The sequence below is a fragment of the Clarias gariepinus genome, chromosome 9, assembly GCF_024256425.1.
Source record: "Clarias gariepinus isolate MV-2021 ecotype Netherlands chromosome 9, CGAR_prim_01v2, whole genome shotgun sequence".
NCBI classification, from domain to species: domain Eukaryota; kingdom Metazoa; phylum Chordata; class Actinopteri; order Siluriformes; family Clariidae; genus Clarias; species Clarias gariepinus.
Genome location: NC_071108.1, coordinates 2312622 through 2331529, shown reverse-complemented (window position 1 = coordinate 2331529; position 18908 = coordinate 2312622). Strand labels below are relative to the sequence as shown.

Sequence of the window (18908 nt, the reverse complement as noted above, 5' to 3'; positions counted from 1 at the left end):
TTCAGCTTTTCTAGCTTCTCTAATTAATATCTATTGGTGCAGGTGTAGATTATTAAATAGATTAGTAGATTATTAAATCCCACACATATCATGTTCATAACATCACTTTTACTCAACATTTTGATTTCACTTATGGTGCAGATTAACCTTCACGCAGAGATCTAAGGATTGAAAAAGTTTAGTTAAATTCTATCTAGCGGTCAGTTTATGACGCGCCCACAGTTTGATACATGCACAGTATAATTTATTTATCATCCGGCACAAAACTGTTTATAACTTCAGTTCAACTCAAAATTTTGATTCAATTTATGGCGAAAGCTTCAGTTTTTAGAATGTACATCCCGTTCATGTGGAGTAAACCATGACGTGTCACACTGTTCCGTGTGTGTGTGGTTGTATTGAGAATTGTGGCGGCTTGTACAGTAGGTGCATGGCGGTCATTTCTGAGTCTTCCAAATTTTCTGTGTATGCACAGTAAACTATCGTGTTAATTGATTCTGTTGAGTGACGCATATAGCCACACCCACCTTGGGGCAGAAAGTGCTGAATGAGCAAATAAACAAATGCTGTGATGTAACCTGGCTGAAAAGACAGACAGACATACTGGTTTCTAATCCTCCAATGTATGAAACGTGAAAGTCTGTTGAATCAAAACTTCACATACTACTTTAGTGTATTAAGGCTATGAGTTACTAACCGAAAGGTTGGCGGTTTGAGCCCCAGCCACGCTAGGTTTCTGCCCTTAACCCCGTCTGCTCCACGGGGCACCATGATAATGGCTGACCCTGCACTCTGACCTCTGCCTTTAGACAATGAACCTAGGGGAATGCAAAGAATAAAGAACTTCACTGTGCTGTAATGTATATGTGATGAATAAAGGCTGAACTTAAAATATAGCATGTTAAAGGTGTTTATTTAACAAGTAATTAGTCCTATACAGTACTGAATTAAATCTCACTTATCCAGAATTCCATGAGACACCAGTAAATTAACACCTCCAGCGTGTGTGTCAGTGACACTCATGGTGTTGAGTTTATTCCTCCTCTTAATTACTGTATCTAATTGACACCTGCAATACTCTTAGAGCATCAATAAATCAGTTCTTATGTCTTATAAACCTACCTGTGTGTGTGTGTGTGTGTGTTGGACAGAGGTGGTGCACCTTTATACTCTGCAGCTTTGTGTATTTAATATTCAAATTCAAATTGTCTTTGTCACATACACAGTCCAACACAGTAGCCTAACAAAAAAAAATAATTTAACATTTTAAAAAAATAAAAAGGTAATATTTGCAGGGGGAAAAAGGCAAAAACAAACTGTGTTTGCTTTGTGAGGTTGTGTTTACTTTGGATATCACAAATCTGTAAACAAACAACATAAAAACATAAACATCATCAAACCATTTTGCAGCAGAGTGCTAGTGTGATCTGCGCATGCGCCAGAATGCCCCGCTGACGGCGGACGGACGCTCTTCCCTTTGCGCATGCGCGAGCGGGGTCGCGTTGCCATGGTTACAAAGTTGCGGACTGACAGAGAGGAAGTTTTCCGCTCGCTTTATTCTTACTTTGTCTTTGTGTATTTACCGATAAATAAGGACTTAATAATTCAGTTATGGATGTGTAGCGTTTTAATAATTTTTTAAACAAACTTAAGCAATATAATATTGTAAATGTATTTTAAAACTATTTCGTGAGCGAGTTTTATTGGGCCTTTGATGTTCAGACAGCGCCATGTCTCACAGGTCAGTGTCCTGCAGTCTGACTCCGGCTGGGTCTGCTGTAACTCTCACACTGCATGGAACATTTAATACACTCAACACACACCTTACTGTTTCAGTTTACACAGATAAAAAAAATATATTTAGAGAAAAAAAGTTCTGATTTTTTAAGTATACATCATGTAACTGTATATGTGCATCTGTAATGTAAATATCCAGCACTGTAATAACCAGAGGAAAATATTAAGTCAGGTTAGTCACATAGCAGAAATCTGTCATTTATCACAATGCCTTATTGCTGTAGTAATTTAGAGATGAACAAGAAATCAGGAGTGATTCTAGGCTCAGACCTTTAGGGGGCGCTCAGCCCCTATTACATGTACAGCCGGGGCCAAAAGTTTTGAGAATGACATCAATTTTTGAAACTTTTTGGCAGAAATTACTCTGGTATACTGAGGTATAATTACAAGCATTTCATGAGTGTCAAAGGCTTTTATTGACAATTACATTAAGTTTATGCAAAAAGTAATTTTTTCTTAGTGTTTTTCCTTCATTTACGAGACCGCTGCAGTTCACCCTGACATTTACGCATTTTGGCAGACGCTCTTCTCCAAAAAAAAACAAATTTTTACCTCATTACACACCTGAGCAGTTGAGGCCCAACAGTGGCAACTTGGTGGTTGTGGGGTTTGAACCTGGGATCTTCCAAATGGTAGTCCAATGCCTTAACCACTGAGCTACCCCTGACATGCTGTCAATCCATAGATATATATACAGACTATGCTGTTCATCAACATCTGGGCCACACCCTGACTGGTGACAGCTCATTCTTTTATAATCAAGGCTTGGAGTTTGTTATAATTTGTGGGTTTTTGTTTGTCCACCCACCTCTTGCATAATGGAGCGCCTCGTCGAAAGGCAAAAGTGATAAGTGTCCTGGGGAACAGAACATAGATATTTGGGATCCATGGCCAGGAAATTCCCCGTTGAGAACTTGTGGTCAATCTTGCATTGTCTTTAGGGGTGCTAGAATGAAATTTTAAATAGCCAAAGTTTGTATAATTTTTAATTTCTAAGATGAAAAGTAGTTTGTTGCAGTAACTTTGTTTACTAATTGAATTGAAACTTTTCATCATCTAATTATTTTAACTATAGAATTGAGAGACTTATTAGGCTGTTAGACTATTAAATCATACTATACAGTATATTACATCAAATTTATTAAACAGATTTAAAGCAAATGTATCATTCTGTTCTAAAAGAAAAATATTTCGTACATTAATTATTAAGAAGCGGGCATGTCCACTTTTGTATTAACTAAAACAGACGAGAGACATTAATGCCCAACACTAACACCCAACCAACTGCCAACCCACTGCTAACTCACCCCAAGCCACTGCTATCCCTTTATTATTAAAACTGATGGAATACCACACCACAACGCTACATACTGTATTACATGTTACTGTAACACACACAAAAATATGTTTACTTTACATTATGTAAAAAGTTTTGTATAGTTATTTACAGCTATATTACATTAATTGATAAAATTGTATTATAATTCTATTATAATTAATAAAAATTCTCTGATTGTCTGTTTAGCTTTCTAAATGAACACAATTTATAAATATGTGATTAATTTTTGTTAGCATTTGGACAACAAAATGTAGTGCACATTTCTGTAAGAAGTTTTGCCATCCTCTTGTTGTAATGAATGTTATAGACTTAATTGCACTTGTTTATTTCAGCACATATAGAAAACTCTGGACTGACGCTCAAGGGGAACTCAGTGATCTCCTGAGCCAGGAGCTTCCATCTGAGCCTTTACGGCCCGAGAAAGACCGCGTGGTGTTCTTCCAGCGCATCGCGACCCTGTACGTACGCTACGTCCGGATCTTCAGGCAGCTGGAGGAGGCCTACGATCAGATCGTCCACCCACAGAAGAGGAGGCTGATCCGAGACGTCCTAGATGGAGTGATAGGTCGCGTCCTGGAGCTGAAGAATGAGATGGTGGAGAAGGAGTACTCCGAGTACCATTATATGGATGATGTCATACAAGATTTGAAACTTACGCCGGTGAGTTTGTAGCACCAGATAAAATATAGATTGTTCAATGTTTATCAGAATGTTTTAAAATCATATTCATGACCCATTTGTATCAACCACACCCACAAACAAAAGCTTTCAGAGAGCTCAACCTTCCAATAATGCAGCTCAGCCACTGCAGTGTATCAAACCCGGCACATACTAATACTTCCTCCTTTTATAGGGTGCCATTACTTTTCTTTGGAGATGGTTTTCTTTAAAGTCCTTAATATGAAGCAACCGAGTTTCACAAAACGTTAAATAAACTTAATTTATTAATTTCTGTTAATACTTTTTTTTACCCAATCATTTACTGTCTTTGTTTCTAGGAGGATCTTGAGATTCCAATCCCAAAGTACTTCATTAATGAACGGCGTAAAGTTCTGCAGGAGAGAGACGCATTTCTCTCCAGCATCCTGGATCAAGATGGAATGTTGGTGAAACCAGAAGTATGTGGACAGTTATGTCTCTTTTCTTTGATCACATGATTTTCATTTTCATGATCTTGATTTAAAACCTCTGGTATTTCTCTTAGCCGACCACAACACGCATTCTGAGTCTGGAGGAGGCTGTGACAATCATTCAGGTGTCGGAGAGGGCGCGGCAGGGTCGACTGAGGACCAACATCATGCGGGAGATCCACAGGGATGCAGAGAGACAGAGGAAAACAAATGACAAGGATCTCAAAGAAGCTACAGAGGAACAGGCTGCTATTCAAATCCAGAAGGTGATGTACATAACTGAGGCACAATTTACACACAGACATCAAAGTCGTCTGGATTAGACTACGCCCACTCAGTGCTTAATATTAGCAGTTGTGTTTAGTCAAATTTATTTTTGTAAGGCACATTTAAAATAAATACAGTTGACCAACAAGCCTACAATAGCTGCAAACATAGACTAAAATATAGACATCATTAAAAAATAAAAATCAAATAAAACAATAAAAAAAATAAGAAGACCACACACAATGCATTTAATAAACAATAATAAACAAACAAACAAATAAATAAATAGTCATACAATTACATCTAGTAAATACCCAAAAGTATTAAAAAGATCTTGAGGTGTGTTTATACTGTATATTGGAAGGGTAGGGGCCTGCCTGATGTACAGGGGCAGATCATTTAAGTATAGGGGCTGCTACTGTATTAAGAAAGCAGCTATTTTCGATTTGGGAACCGTAAGTAAAATCTGATCAATAGACCTAAGAGAACGTTCTAGACTCTATGGCTTCTAAAGGTCAGAAACATATGTTTGTGCTAGACTATTCAGGGCTTTGTAGGCTGATCTTTAACTTGACCCTGAACTGGACAAGGGAGCCAGTGTAGGGTTGCCAGGACAGGATTTATGTATCTCCGCTTAAATATTCCTGTAAGCAGTGTTTTGGACCAACTGCAAACAGGCAAGAGAGCCCTGGCCAACACCAACAAAGAGAGCATTACAAGAGTGAAGCTCTTGATTTAAGGCAACACATCTCTATAAAACACTCAACACAGACTCCCTTGGGCTCAAATACCAGCACTTCAGTTGTATTCTTATTAAAACTGTCAGACCATTGATGCTTTGATATTCTCCTGACATTCCAACAGTAGTGTTGAACTATTTGTATACCTCTGTTTCAAAAGAAAGATACATTTGGATGTTCTCTGCATATCAATGAAATGACGTCTGTGCTCCCTAAATCCCAATGGCAGTAACTAAAGTGAAAATAATAAAGGCCTGAGAATAGACCCTTGAGGGACCCCACATTTACAGTAAGAGCAGCTGAGATACAGCGTCACTAAGCCCAACAGAAATCAGCCAGTCCACGCAGAATCATTAATAGCCATACTGTGGTGCAGATGATAAATAAGGATGGAATGGTGCAGCTGTGAGATCTAACAACAGTAGGATAGCAAAACTCAGTAGTCAGAGTCAGTAGTTATTAAGAGGTAACTACTGTAACCAGACTGGAACACCTCATGAATACCATGTGCATCTCAGAGACTGTACAGTGACATTGTTCTCCAATACTTGGAGAAATGACAATTTAGAAATCCGTCTGAAATTAGACAGAATAGAGGGAATAGATTATGTTTTTAAATCAGTGGTTGCACCAGTGCATGCTTAAGTCACTGGAACAACTTTAGTATAGTGGGGCAAAAAAGTATTAAGTCAGCCACCAATTGTGCAAGTTCTCCCTCTTAAGAATATTCAGAGGCCTGTAATTTTCATCATAGGTATACCTCAACTATGAGAGACAAAATAAGAAAAAAAATCCAGAAAAGCACATTGTAGGAATTTTAATGAATTAATTGGTAAATTCCTCTGTAAAATAGGTATTTGGTCACCTACAAACAAGCAAGATTTCTGGCTCTTACAGACCTCTTTAAGAGGCTCCTTTGTCCTTCACTTTTTACCTGTATTAATGGCATCTGTTATCAGTATAAAAGACACCTGTCCACAACCTCAAACAGTCACTCTCCAAACTCCACTATGGCCAAAAACAAAGAGCTGTCAAAGGACACCAGAAACAAAATTGTAGACCTGCACCAGGCTGAGAAGACTGAATCTGCAATAGGTAAGCAGCTTGGTGTGAAGAAAACAACTGTGGGAGCAATTATTAGAAAATGGAAGACCACAGGACCACTGATAATCTCCCTCAATCTGGGGCTCCACGCAAGATCTCAACCTTGCTTAAGCCAGTACATGTCCAGGCCCATCTAAAGTTTGCTAGAGAGCATTTGGATGATCCAGAAGAGGATTGGGAGAATGTCATATGGTCAGATGAAACCAAAATAAAACTTTCTGGTAAAAACTCAACTTGTTGCTGAGTTGCATCCAAAGAACACCAGACCTACTGTGAAACATGGGGGTGGAAACATCATGCTTTGGGACTGTTTTTCTGCAAAGGTACCAGGACGACTGATCCGTGTAAAGGTAAGAATGAATGAGGCCATGTATCTTGAGATTTTAAGTGAAAACCTGCTTCCATCAGCATGACAATGATCCCAAACACACCGCCCGGGCGACGAAGGAGTGGCTTCGTAAGAAGCATTTCAGGGTCCTGGAGTGGCCTAGCCAGTCTCCAGATCTCAACCCCATAGAAAATCTTTGGAGGGAGTTAAAAGTCCGTGTTGCCCACCGACAGCCCCAAAACATCACTGCTCTAGAGGAGATCTGCATGGAGGAACGGGTCAGAATACCAGCAACAGTGTGTAAAGACCTTGTGAAGACTTACAGAAAACATTTGACCTCTGTTATTGCCAACAAAGGGTATATAACAGTATGGAGATAAAATTTTGGTATTGACCAAATACTTATTTTCCACCATAATTAAAAAATAAATTCTTTTAAAAAACTCAACAATGTGATTTTCCGGATTTATTTTTCCTATTTGGTCTCTTATAGTTGAGGTATTCCTATGATGAAAATTTCAGGCTATTACTATTTAAAAATCATTATGCAATTTGTCTTTCTTCCCCTTGAACCCTTGTCTGTGTCTGTAGGTGTGGAAAGGTTACTTACAGAGGAAGAGGACGAAGCAGGAGCGTGAAGAGGAGATGATTGTTCTGGGCATGGTGAGCTCAACATCTGTCATATAGTGTAGTAATGTGATTTCTAGTGCATCTTTTCTTCCGAAAACCAGCCTTTACATCTGACATTTCTAACAATGGTGTACTCAGGTGTGGTTCAATGATCTTCAAGAGGATCTTACTAGCGTTTGGTATCAGGGCGATGGTGCGTTAGTTGGCCACTCCTTTGGCCACAGACGTGTTCTTCAAATGTACTGATATCTTATTCTTCTTTTTTTTTCGGCCGTCCCTTTTTAGGGGTCACCACAGCGAATCATCTGCCGCCTTCTAACCTTATCCTCTGCATCCCCTTTTTCACAATAACTAACTTCATATCCTCTCTCACGGCATCTGTACATCTCCTCTTTGATCTTTTTCTAGACCTCCTGCCTGGCAGCTCCAACCTCAAACCACCTCAGTCTGGCCTTTCTGACTTCTCCAAAACATCCGACATGGGTTGTTCTTCTGATGGATTCATTGATCCTATCCATCCTTGTCACTCCCAAAGAGAACCTCAACATCTTCATCTCTGCTACCTCCAGCTCTGCCTCCTGCCTCTTGTCTTTTCTTTAGTGCCACCGTCTCTAAGCCGTAGAGCATCACTGGTCTCACCACTGTCTTGTACATCTTTTCTTTCATTTTCGCTGATACTCTTTTATCACACAACACATCTACTGTAACACTTTTCTCCACCCATTCTTCAAATGTACTGATATAATAAATGTTAATTATGCTAATTACACCATGGATGTGGTAATGTTTGTTTTGCTTTTCGTCTTTCTATTATATTCTATACATTGTTTTGTAATATAAATGTCCAATAGAGGTAGCTTCGACCCTTATGCTTGTTGTAGTCCATTAAGCCCAGTCTGGTCCAGCCGTGCCCGGCTGTCGTCCTCGCTGAAGACAATAAAGCCATCAGGAGGAAGAAGCAGGAGGAGCATGAGGAGGATTATCACAAAGCTATGATCTCCATCTCCAAGATCCTGCGAGAGACCGAGGGTCCTGACATGAAGGAAACGATGAAGGGTCAGATCAGACAGTGGTTCATCGAGTGCCAGTGAGTGATTAGATCATGCAAAACTTGAACTAAACAATGTGTGTGTAATGATTTACTGTAGGATTTCACATAGATTCACCCACGATTAACATGTGTATCATATGTTATTATGTGCTGTACATCAGTATCTAAAGTATTCATTTTGATCAGCGATGCAACAGGGTCTTTTCCTGACTTTCCCGATGAGGAAGATGGTGGATCAGCTATTATTTTTGCTAATAAAACACCTGAGCAGGTAAATAAAACTTTTACAAATAGGTGTGTAGATATGAACAAGATTAATGCAGCTATTAATACATTTTAACTTGGACTTGAACCTGAACCTGAAAATAAACATATGCATCAAAATGTCCAACATTTGTCATCATTTGTCAAATGATTTGGTTTGACAGATTGATTTAATAGGCAGTGGTTAAAATTAATCAATACATCAGTTTTAAATTAATTAGAAATAATTATAACTAATTTGAGGCGTAGTGGTTAGCACTGCCAGGGTCTGGGTTCGATTCCCGTCTCTGTGTGCGTGGAGTTTGCATGTTCTCCCTGTGCTTTGTGGGTTTCCTCCTAGTACTCTGGTTTCCTCCCATAGTCCAAGGACATGCAGATTAGGATAATTGGTGTTCTCAAATTTTGTGTGTGTGTAAGTATGTGCCCTGCGATGGATTGGCCCCCTGGCCAGGGTGTACCCCGCTTTGTTCCCTAAGAATCCTGGGATAGACTCCAGGTCCCCACGACCCTGAATACAAGATAAAGTGTTATAAACTATGAGTGAGTGAGTAATTACAAGTTAAATATTATTGATTTATCTCCGCGTTAAATGAGTTTTGCTTTAGCATCGAGAGTAAAAATACATTGTGTCATGCTGTTATCATAAAACAATCAATGACTAAGTGATGTGATGAAGCGGCATTACTGCCACGACTCTGAAGTTCTTATAAAAGCACGTTTTTTTTATTTATTAAAAACAGCTCATCAACCTTTTTATCTGCTTTTAGGTCTGTACAACATTGTTGATTGTCTGCAAAAGCGAATTCCTGTTCTCTATCACATTATAGCAGCTATGAACAGACTTTGTTTTTGCTTTTTTTTGGTAAAACTCACTGAAGCTGATGGAAGAGCTGGCATCTAAAAATGAGGAGGAAGAAAACAAAAAGGCGAAAGAGAAGGAAGAGCAGAAAGACAAAGGGAAAAAGGAAACCAGGAAAGAAGAACAAGTGGTACGTGTGATCTGTGGCTGTGTTGTAAATAATGAGTACTGTATTAGGGAGCACACTAGTAACTGTTCTCTTAACATTACAAATGCATCCTTGTCAGATCAAGTGTTATGCCCATGATGCAGGGAACACTGGTACATTGCATTTTTATGTGTTTTTAGGCTTCACTCTGGGAAATAATGCTTTTTAGTGTATGGAGTGTAGTCTGTGATATTCTGTGCTCGGTTTACAGGAAGAAGAACCTGGGCTGAAATTGCTGCCTTCTGCCTTTCTGTCCGAGCTACAGAAAGGACACAAGACATTTACAGGTGAGTCTGTATCCTGTTTTTTTAAAGAAAGTCTTGTCAAATATTTACTGATTGCTAATTTACTAATTACCCCAGCACCAAGAATAATGTAATATCCGATACTCTGCCTGGAACAGCTAAACTGGGACCTGTCCCTGGCGCCGGGCCCGGTGCAGAGTTCACTGGCAGGCGACTGGTAGCTGGGTTGCCTACAGAACCCGGTTGGGCTCAGCTAAAAACGACAATGTGAAGGGGTCGTATGGGCCCACCACTGGCAAGGTCCATAGAGGGGTTCAGTGCAAATGCCTACTTGTTTCTCTTTTCAGCAATGGAAACTGGTTTTTGACAAATGGAATGAAACTTTACTTGGAGAAAGGAGCCTGAACTGGTGCAGAAGGTTGAAAATACCAACTACATATAGTTGGTCTCACCTCCAAACATAGCATTGGCTCTGGAACCAGAATCCATGATAATAGGTGGTCTCTCTCTTTCTCCTACTAAGGAGTTGCCCAGAGTGTGAGGTGCCAGTAGATGAAATGATCGCTTAAATGTGAAAACTTTCACTTTTGTGTACATAAATGCACTTTAGAATACTCAGCCTTCTTGGAGAAAGTGGGGTGTATCTTAAAAAGAATCATGCACACAGATTTCTTTGTTCAGCTTATAGACTACTGTCAACTAGGAAATCTGGAGGGGATTGTTTGTGAGGAACAGCCTGCCTGATTGTAACCCGAGTGGCGAGTTGTTGCTGAGTTGCATGGTTTGTGCATGACCAACACCATGTTTGAACAAAAGGCATTTCATAAGAGTACCAGAATGCCTTGGGCAGAAAGACGGTGAACAAATTTATAGTTGATCTAATCTGGGGCCATATGTTTTGAAACCGTGGGTAAAGAGATGAGGAGAGCTCTTAACCTGTCACCATCTGGTGGTGATTTGGATCAGATGGCAGGGAAGACAGACAGACCATGCAGACCCAAACAAGTAGTTGGGTCCTGCTGGGAATGACTGGTTAAAGTCTCAGTCCAACATAATTTGGATTCCCACCTTCAAAAGAGCTTTTTCTGAATCCCACAGGAGGAAGGAGACATATAATCTGAATAAATCCTGTTCAAGACCTCCATTGTGGAAAAGGCTGTATGTAACTGGGGTTAAACGATTGTTTGTGCCTGTTATGGCGGGCAACCCAAGGACCCGGTGGTGGAAAGCTGTCAGGCTGAAGAAGGAGGAAGCTTTTCGAACCTGAATGAGAAGTTTGGAAAACCAGAAGGAGCTCAGAGGAGACTTTCTGCTCTTCCTCATCGAGAGAAGCCAGTTGTGTTGATTTGTACACCTGATAAGGATATCCCCATGGTGGAATACTGTTGATGTCCCCAAGGAAGAGCTGGAGGAAGTTGCTGGAGACAGGGCTGTCTGGACAACTCTGCTTCCTTTGCTTCCACTGTGAACCTTTAATTGAACTAAGCAGTTTATGTAATTGATTTTTACCAATGTTTTGGTAGATACAGTATTTTAATATAGAGCATATTTAATTTCATAATTTTTTAAAGGCATCATTTCTTGTGTACAGTGTAAAAGCTTTCTGTTTGCTCTCACACACAGACGTCTGGCAAAACCGAGACGAGTCCAAAAACTTCAGCCAAAGACATGAAGCGGAGCTGATTAAAGAAGATAAGAGGAAAGTGCTTGAGGGAGAAATAAGATTGCAGGTGAAAATTAAAGCAGCTTTTTCCAATTAAGCCCTAAAACTGTACAAGGACACACTTCAAGTAGTACTGCAATGAGAAAAACCTCCTGACATGTCTTTGCACTTGTGTTTTCAGGTGGACGAGTTGATGAGACAGGAGCTCACTAACTGGAAGTTTGCAGTGGAAGGAAGTAAAGGTGGAAAGGCCAAGCCTGCAGGAAAGGTCCTGATCGTCTTTCATGCCTTTTTTCTTTTTTTTCTTTTAGACATTAGTGTTGATTGCTGGTTAAATGTGTTTATTTTACTTTACACACAGAAGAAGAAGAAGAAGACATTGAAGAGTGTAAAGAAGAAAAAGAAAGACAGAGACCTTACAGCTGATAGGTGACTTAGTTCCATGTGTGTTAAATGCGCTTTATATTAAATATGCAAATAAGCAATTATTTCCTAGAGAAAAACATTTTGTTTCTTTGTACTTTACATACGGTTCAGTTTTTATCAAGTGCATCTTAAATCAGAAAAGAGGTTATAATAAAGACATGACCATATGTCTTAGTCATTTAGTCATCTTTTATTGTTCTTAAATATAATAAGACAAAAAAGGAAAGGCAAAGAAGAATAAACCTGTCTTTTCCTAAACTTACAACTTTACAAAGCACTGAAGACTCCATACTGTACATGTTACAGAAACACATTTCTCCTTAGACAATGTACCTGTTGTAGTGATTACTAAAGATTTTTAAGATCTGTTCATCTGGAGCACCTGCTCTTCCAGTCCATGTGAACGTGCTGTTACTATAAACATGATAAAGTTTCAGAATGAGTGCATTAATTTAAATAAACCTGGGAGAAGAGCTGCTGTAGAGCTGTCAGAATCCAGAATTTAACTGTATAAAGTAAAATCTATTTCACATCAGGAGCATCGAGTCGCTGTATGAAGAGCTGGTGATGGAAGGCTTGCTCAAACCAGCGCATAAGGTGAAACTACGCGACTTCATTGGTATGAACATTTTAACATGTTTAGCTCTGATTTTTTTCCGCTTCAGTGAGTCTATTTGCACATGACTAACAATAAGATAAAAGAGTGTAATGTAATATTAGCTTGTGTCTATCTTGTGTCTACAAAAAATTATGTCTTGGCAAGAAAAAATATCTTAAATAGTGGAGACATTATTTATCTCACTAGTCTCATACTGTAGATAAATATTAGTTTTGGGTTTTTTATTTAGTTTTACATTCAGGCATTCGGTTATTCAAATCGTGATTGAAGCTGCAAAGTAAGTGGGCGCTGGGCCGTTTTTAGCTTTGGAGACAAGCTTTTGAATGTGTTTTGAATTTGATGCAGGCAGCTACAGAAAGCCAGTACTGAGAGCATAGAAGTGTGGTGGTGTGGGAAGACTAGGATAAATGGTGGACAGAGGCAGACCTACCAGTAGTCCAGTCTTGAAATAACAAGGGACTGGATAAGCACCTGAGTAGCCTATGGTTAGAGGAATGGATAAATTCTTCTGATATTGTGAAGAAGAAATTGACAAGCGCAAGTAAGGTTAGCAATGTGTGGGGAAAATGATGCGCTGATAAACTGCCATCCAGGATGAGATGTCTGTCAGATATGATGAGATCTGGGTGAAAACCTTAATGTCTAAGAGAGGAAAGGAAAAAAATAGTTGTGTGTCATCTCATAAGAATGGTATGAAAAGAGGTGTGAGGTTATGATCTCACCAAGAGATCGGGTATAGAGGAAGAACAGAAGAGGTCTGACTACTGAGCCTTGTGGGACACCAGGGGAAAGTCTGCATGGCGTAGATGTAGATCCCCTCCATGTCACTGGAGGGGATCCACATGTGACATGTGTCATCCCCAACCATTTAACAATTTTACATTCTTTGTGCTGCGACACTTTTAAGAATCTTAATCATAAAACGTTTACTTTTGTAAGAGGTTTACAATTCCTTTAAATTTTCCACATTACAGGTGATTACAGCTACCTCGGCACGACCTTGAGGCAGACTGACATCGAGCCCATGCCCTCATTATCAGATGTGCGCCAGGTTATATCTCTTTGGGCCGTCTTGCCATTGGGTACATCGTTCAGTCTGTTTTACTACCTGTATATGTTGATCTCTTCACTTTGCTCTAAATTAATCTCTCTCACGTGTTCTCACACTGTCTTTCTTGCTCTTGCTGAAGGTTCCCATGCGATCCATGAGAAAGCTCCTCTAGTAAAGTCCATACTCCTGGTGGGGCCGTCAGGAGTGGGGAAGAAGATGCTAGTCCATGCTATCTGTCAGGAGACCGGAGCTAACCTGTTTGACCTTTCCGCTTCAAACCTGGTGGGAAAATATGCAGGCAAGAGTGGGCTCCAGATGATGCTGCACATGGTGTTTAAGGTGAAGCCACTTTGTCTTAGATAACTGGTTTTGAAGGAGGTAGGGGGTAAGATTGGCATGCGATTAAATTATTTAACGAAAAGACGCTATGATTTGGTAATGCCAAATATATAAATGCATTAAAAAAAAATTATTTAAATTCTCGCACCAAAACTTCAGCAAACACAGACAATCTCCTGATCATCAGATTTTATAGGCTGATATTTATTTAATTGTTATGGTACACTAGTTAATAAATAAATAACTAAATAAGTAAATAAATAAGTAAGTAAATAAATAACTGCACTTGTCTCTGTGCTAAATTCTTACTGGCGATTAATCCATGATCATGATTTAACATCCACAGTTTAAATAAGGGCAGTTAAAAATTGGCATGATTTGGGGAATTCTGTGTCGTCTCCAGGTTGCCAGATTAATGCAGCCATCTGTAGTATGGATCGGAGATGCTGATAAAATGTTTTATAAGAAAATACCAAAGGAGGAGAAAGAGGTAATAGTTTGGAGTTTCTCTCTGTTTTGTAAAATGTTTATATTGACAGTGATCTAAATATTTACTTGTATGTACAATGGAACCTTAGTTTGCGAGCATACGCTCGGCGTTAAAACAAGAAGTGCATGCGCGCTACGTGATACTTGATGATACATGTTACTCATATATCAAGACTGGTTTATCAAGTTAACATTTATTGGAAATTTTTGCTCGTCTTGTGGAATGCCACAAGTTCCACTGTATATGTAAAGTGTTTAAAGTTTAAATACGTTTTTTTTTACTTACAGTTAGATCCAAAGAGGCTAAAGAAAGATCTGCCTAAAATCCTTAAATCTATCAAAGGTGAGGACCGTGTTCTTATCGTAGGAACGACAAACAATCCTGTGAATGCAGACCTAAAGTCTCTGTTAAAGCTTTATACCAAGATCATCCTCATACCCCGGCCAGACTACGCCTCGAGGTTCGGTATGTAATCAAAACACTTTTTTATGAATTTGAACTATTAATATTTCCTGTAGATGTTGTGATTACGCTGATAATTTATTATGATAATTTTGTAAGATTTGGAAAATGAAATTAAAAGATTCTGTCAGTTTATTAATATACAAAGATTGCAATTATTCTCACACCCTGGATTATAAATATATAAATATAGCACATTTAGTTGTTATAGAGACCTTTGACGCAGGGAGTGGTTTGACGCAGCAGAGAAATGTCACAATGTCACGTAATGTTTTATTCCTCTTATACTACAGCAGTTTATCAAAGTATTGTGATTTTAATGATGTATTTCACTTTCTATTTTTTATAATTTCTTTTTTAATTGTAAAAACTGTAGAAGCGTAAACTCCTTTGTCCTATATATATATATATATATATATATATATATATATATATATATATATATGTATTTATATGTATTTATATATATATGTTATGTTATGTTATGTGGAGCATTCACTGTACAGGTCCCTGTGAATGACCTGTTACTATAGAAACAAAAGTATATTAAAACAAGTGCAATAAATCTGTGATTTGCATGTTGGATCTTCTGACCAATCACAAGGTTCAAAAGCGCTGTGGTATAAACAATAAGTAAAATATTACATCACCCCTGCTGTAGTTTTAATAAGAGAAAGTATTTTATATTTACTAAAATCAGTAGTGTTGTGTGTTTCCTCGAAGTCATGTGGAAGGAACTGATCCAGAGGAACGGAGGTGTTGTGACCAGCGACCTCGACCTCAGCTCCCTGGCTAAGATCTCGGATGGATACACACAGGGTCACATGGTGCGTGTGGTGAAGGGCATCCTGACCGAGTGGCGCATACAGCAGCTGGCTAAACGCCCACTGACCGCCACCGAGTTTGTCTCGCCTCTCGCCAAGATCGACCCTGTGTTCCAGGATGAGGAGGAAGCCCTCAAAGTAATGCAGTGATGGATGGAGGTTTTATTTATAGACACCTTTTTAATGAAGAGCTATCAATACAGTGACAAAAATTAGTGGCCAGTTTATTAGGTATACTGATTTAGCAACAAGAACCCAACAACCTGGCTTTATGTGCAATAAAAAGGTACAGATGATAAATATTTAATTACTGAAAATATACAGTATATTACACAGTTCCCAGAGATTGCACTCAGATGTGTGATAGAGGGCATGATAATAGATCCCCTGGCTAGTGTTCTCGTCTTTTTAAAAATAGTTCTACATTGGACCTTTAACACTTTATAAAATGTTCATAATTTTCCCACGGAAACAAACCAAAGGATCCAGGAGAAAGATGTTAAAATAATACCAGTTCTCAATATCGCTCTCAGGTGGTCAGAGCAGAACGTGCAGTTCGCTCTGTCTGTTGTGTAACTCGGACACCTGTCATGTTTTTCCCCCACAGAGCTGGTATGCGAAGACTCCTCTGGGTAAGAAGAGAGCGAGAGCTGCTTTAGGGATGGACGCAGAGGAAGATGTAGCAGCTAAAGATGGCAAAGACAACAAGAAGAAAGGAAAGAAGTAACTTCACTTACTTGGCCCAAGAGACTGTATCACATTCCTCATTGCTTAAAAAATAAAACCAAATTTGTCTTTATATTTCAAAAAAATTTTTAAACAGGCAGCTGCACCAGGTGCAAGGACTTTAACATCCTTAAGGAGGCATGAGCTTTTTTTTATTTTTATTTTTTAAACCAATCAAGTTATTATTTCTGAAAACTAGAGAGAAATTTATATTAATCATAGTTATTGAAAAAGCTAGACTCCTAAGAATGGCCATTCTCCTGAAATCCTGCTGATAAAAAAAAATGGTTTTATGATTCTAATGATGTTATTTAGCCACTTTTGAAAGTTATGCATCCACTGAGATATACACCACACCCCTTTAAAATTCCATGTGTGTATCACATACCTGAGTTGACAAATGGCACACAGAGTCATCAATAATGGGTGGCTGCAGTGTTACCAATTTGCAAAAAGCCTTGATGTGCAAACCCACAAGAAGCTGAAGATATTCCGATGATGGCAGATGCTCTCATCCATGGAAAGAAGAAGGAAAGACTGATCAGGAGATGGTAGGACAATGTGCCCACCCGACGCAACCAAAACCCCAAAACCCCAAAACTCTTGGATGATGTTTGCTTTGATCATGTGGCTCAATTCCCAGTTTTCACTGACAGGGGAAGTTGTAAGTTCTGCCCTAGTATTAAGAAAAACTTCTTTGTTAGGAAAGGTGGTGTTTGTGCATTGACATCAGGAACAGCTAAGACATCTACATCCAAAAAATAAAAGGAGAAGAAGACAGAGGTGGTGGTTTTTATTTTTACAAATATACACTGTCCACTTGCTTATACAGTGGAACCTTGGATTGCGAGCATAATTCGTCCTGCAAGCGTGCTTGTATATTAAAGTAAATTTCCCCCGAAAGAAATAATGGAAATTCCAATGATTCGTTCTACAACCCAAATATATTCATGTAAAAATAATTACTACAAAATATAAAGTAGAAATAAAACAAATTAACCTGCACTTTACCTTTGAAAAAGAATCCCGACAGAGCAGTGTTTCTGTGTGTTTGTGCATGCACACACATGTGTATCGGTGTGTTTGTGTGTGATTGTATGTGCATGTGTGTATGAATCTGAAATAAGACGAGGGAAGGAAGGGGGCTACTGTGTAGGATGACTTTCACACACATACTTACAGAAACACTGCTCTGTTGGGAATCTTCTTTAACAAGGAATCTCTCTAATGACACTCACGTGCAACAGAATCACCGCTGTAAAGTAAAAAAATAAAGCGAATTAACCTGAACTTTGAACCTGAAGAATCCCGACAGAGCAGTGTTTCTGTTGGTGTGTGTGTGTGTGTGAAGGTGAGAGGAGAGGATGAGCGAGGTACCTACTGTGTAGGATGATGCACACACACACACACACGTTCTAACGGAACACAGAACACTGCTCTGTGGGGAAACTTCTTTAACAAGGAATCTCTCTAACGACCCTTGCACGCACACACTCACGGACACACTGACTCTAGAAAATGGATGTTTAACAAGGAACCTCTCTTAACTGAAAAACCTTCATTGAGGAATGGAAAAACCTGAGTTTCCTGCCCAGAGCCCTGATTAAATTCAACCCCTCCAAACACCTTTAGCGTAAACCCAAGATCAGTGCCTGAGCTTACAAATGCTTCTGTAGGCGAATAAATACAAATCCATAGCATTCTATTCTATTCTATTCTATTCTATTTTAAGGGGAAATATCAGGAACAAGGTGTACAGTACATGTGGGTGTGATGCTTAGGATTCCACAAACTTTTGACCATGAAGTGTAACTCTAATATACTGAACTAAACAGATAAAATGGCATTGTTAATGTCAAACTATTTATGAGGCAATGAGACAGGACAATCAGGAAGGACGCTGCTTTATGAGCTCCAGAATGATTCGCAATATAAACTAAAGACACCACAGTGAGTTAATGACTTACTGTATATCCACTTGTCTGTCTTTCAGCTTTGGCACATTTTACCCCAACAGCACTCTCTTCTCAAGTACCTATTCATTATTATGGTAAACCGTTCCACACAGTCAGTCATGTGCTTTTGCCAGTTTGATTATCAGAAGATGGTTCTTACTTAAGGAACGATGTACAGCTACCAGTGTACAGTATAAATCTAATGCAGTTTCTAAATACAGTCGACCCTCAGTATACGAACGGCCTGGCTTGTGAATTTTTGACTTACGTACCAAAATTGGCTGGATTTGGCTTCACCGTATGAAGCAGGTTCGGAATGTGAACAATCAAGATGGTCACGCGTACAACCGGTTGCTGATCCAAACTTGTTTGCGGCAGTAAAAAGCAAAGAGAAGCGTGTTTTATATTCTTTTTTTTTTTGTTGCATTTTGTGTAACCTTTACATCTCTAC

The 18908-nt window shown here is 39.0% G+C and overlaps 1 protein-coding gene across 1 annotated transcript; it reads left to right on the top strand.

The window, feature by feature from the left end:
- The first annotated feature begins 1630 nt into the window (after positions 1 to 1630).
- On the top strand, positions 1631 to 16508 carry LOC128530347 (dynein regulatory complex protein 11-like). Its single transcript, XM_053504240.1, has 19 exons — positions 1631 to 1741; positions 3469 to 3796; positions 4135 to 4254; positions 4341 to 4532; positions 7297 to 7368; positions 8217 to 8422; positions 8573 to 8657; positions 9529 to 9639; positions 9869 to 9944; positions 11526 to 11632; positions 11747 to 11833; positions 11927 to 11994; positions 12528 to 12610; positions 13585 to 13692; positions 13801 to 14000; positions 14404 to 14490; positions 14778 to 14955; positions 15676 to 15914; positions 16384 to 16508. The coding sequence occupies exons 1-19, from the start codon at positions 1731 to 1733 to the stop codon at positions 16501 to 16503; spliced, it is 2478 nt and encodes an 825-aa protein (XP_053360215.1). The 5' UTR covers positions 1631 to 1730; the 3' UTR covers positions 16504 to 16508.
- The last annotated feature ends 2400 nt before the right edge of the window (positions 16509 to 18908 follow it).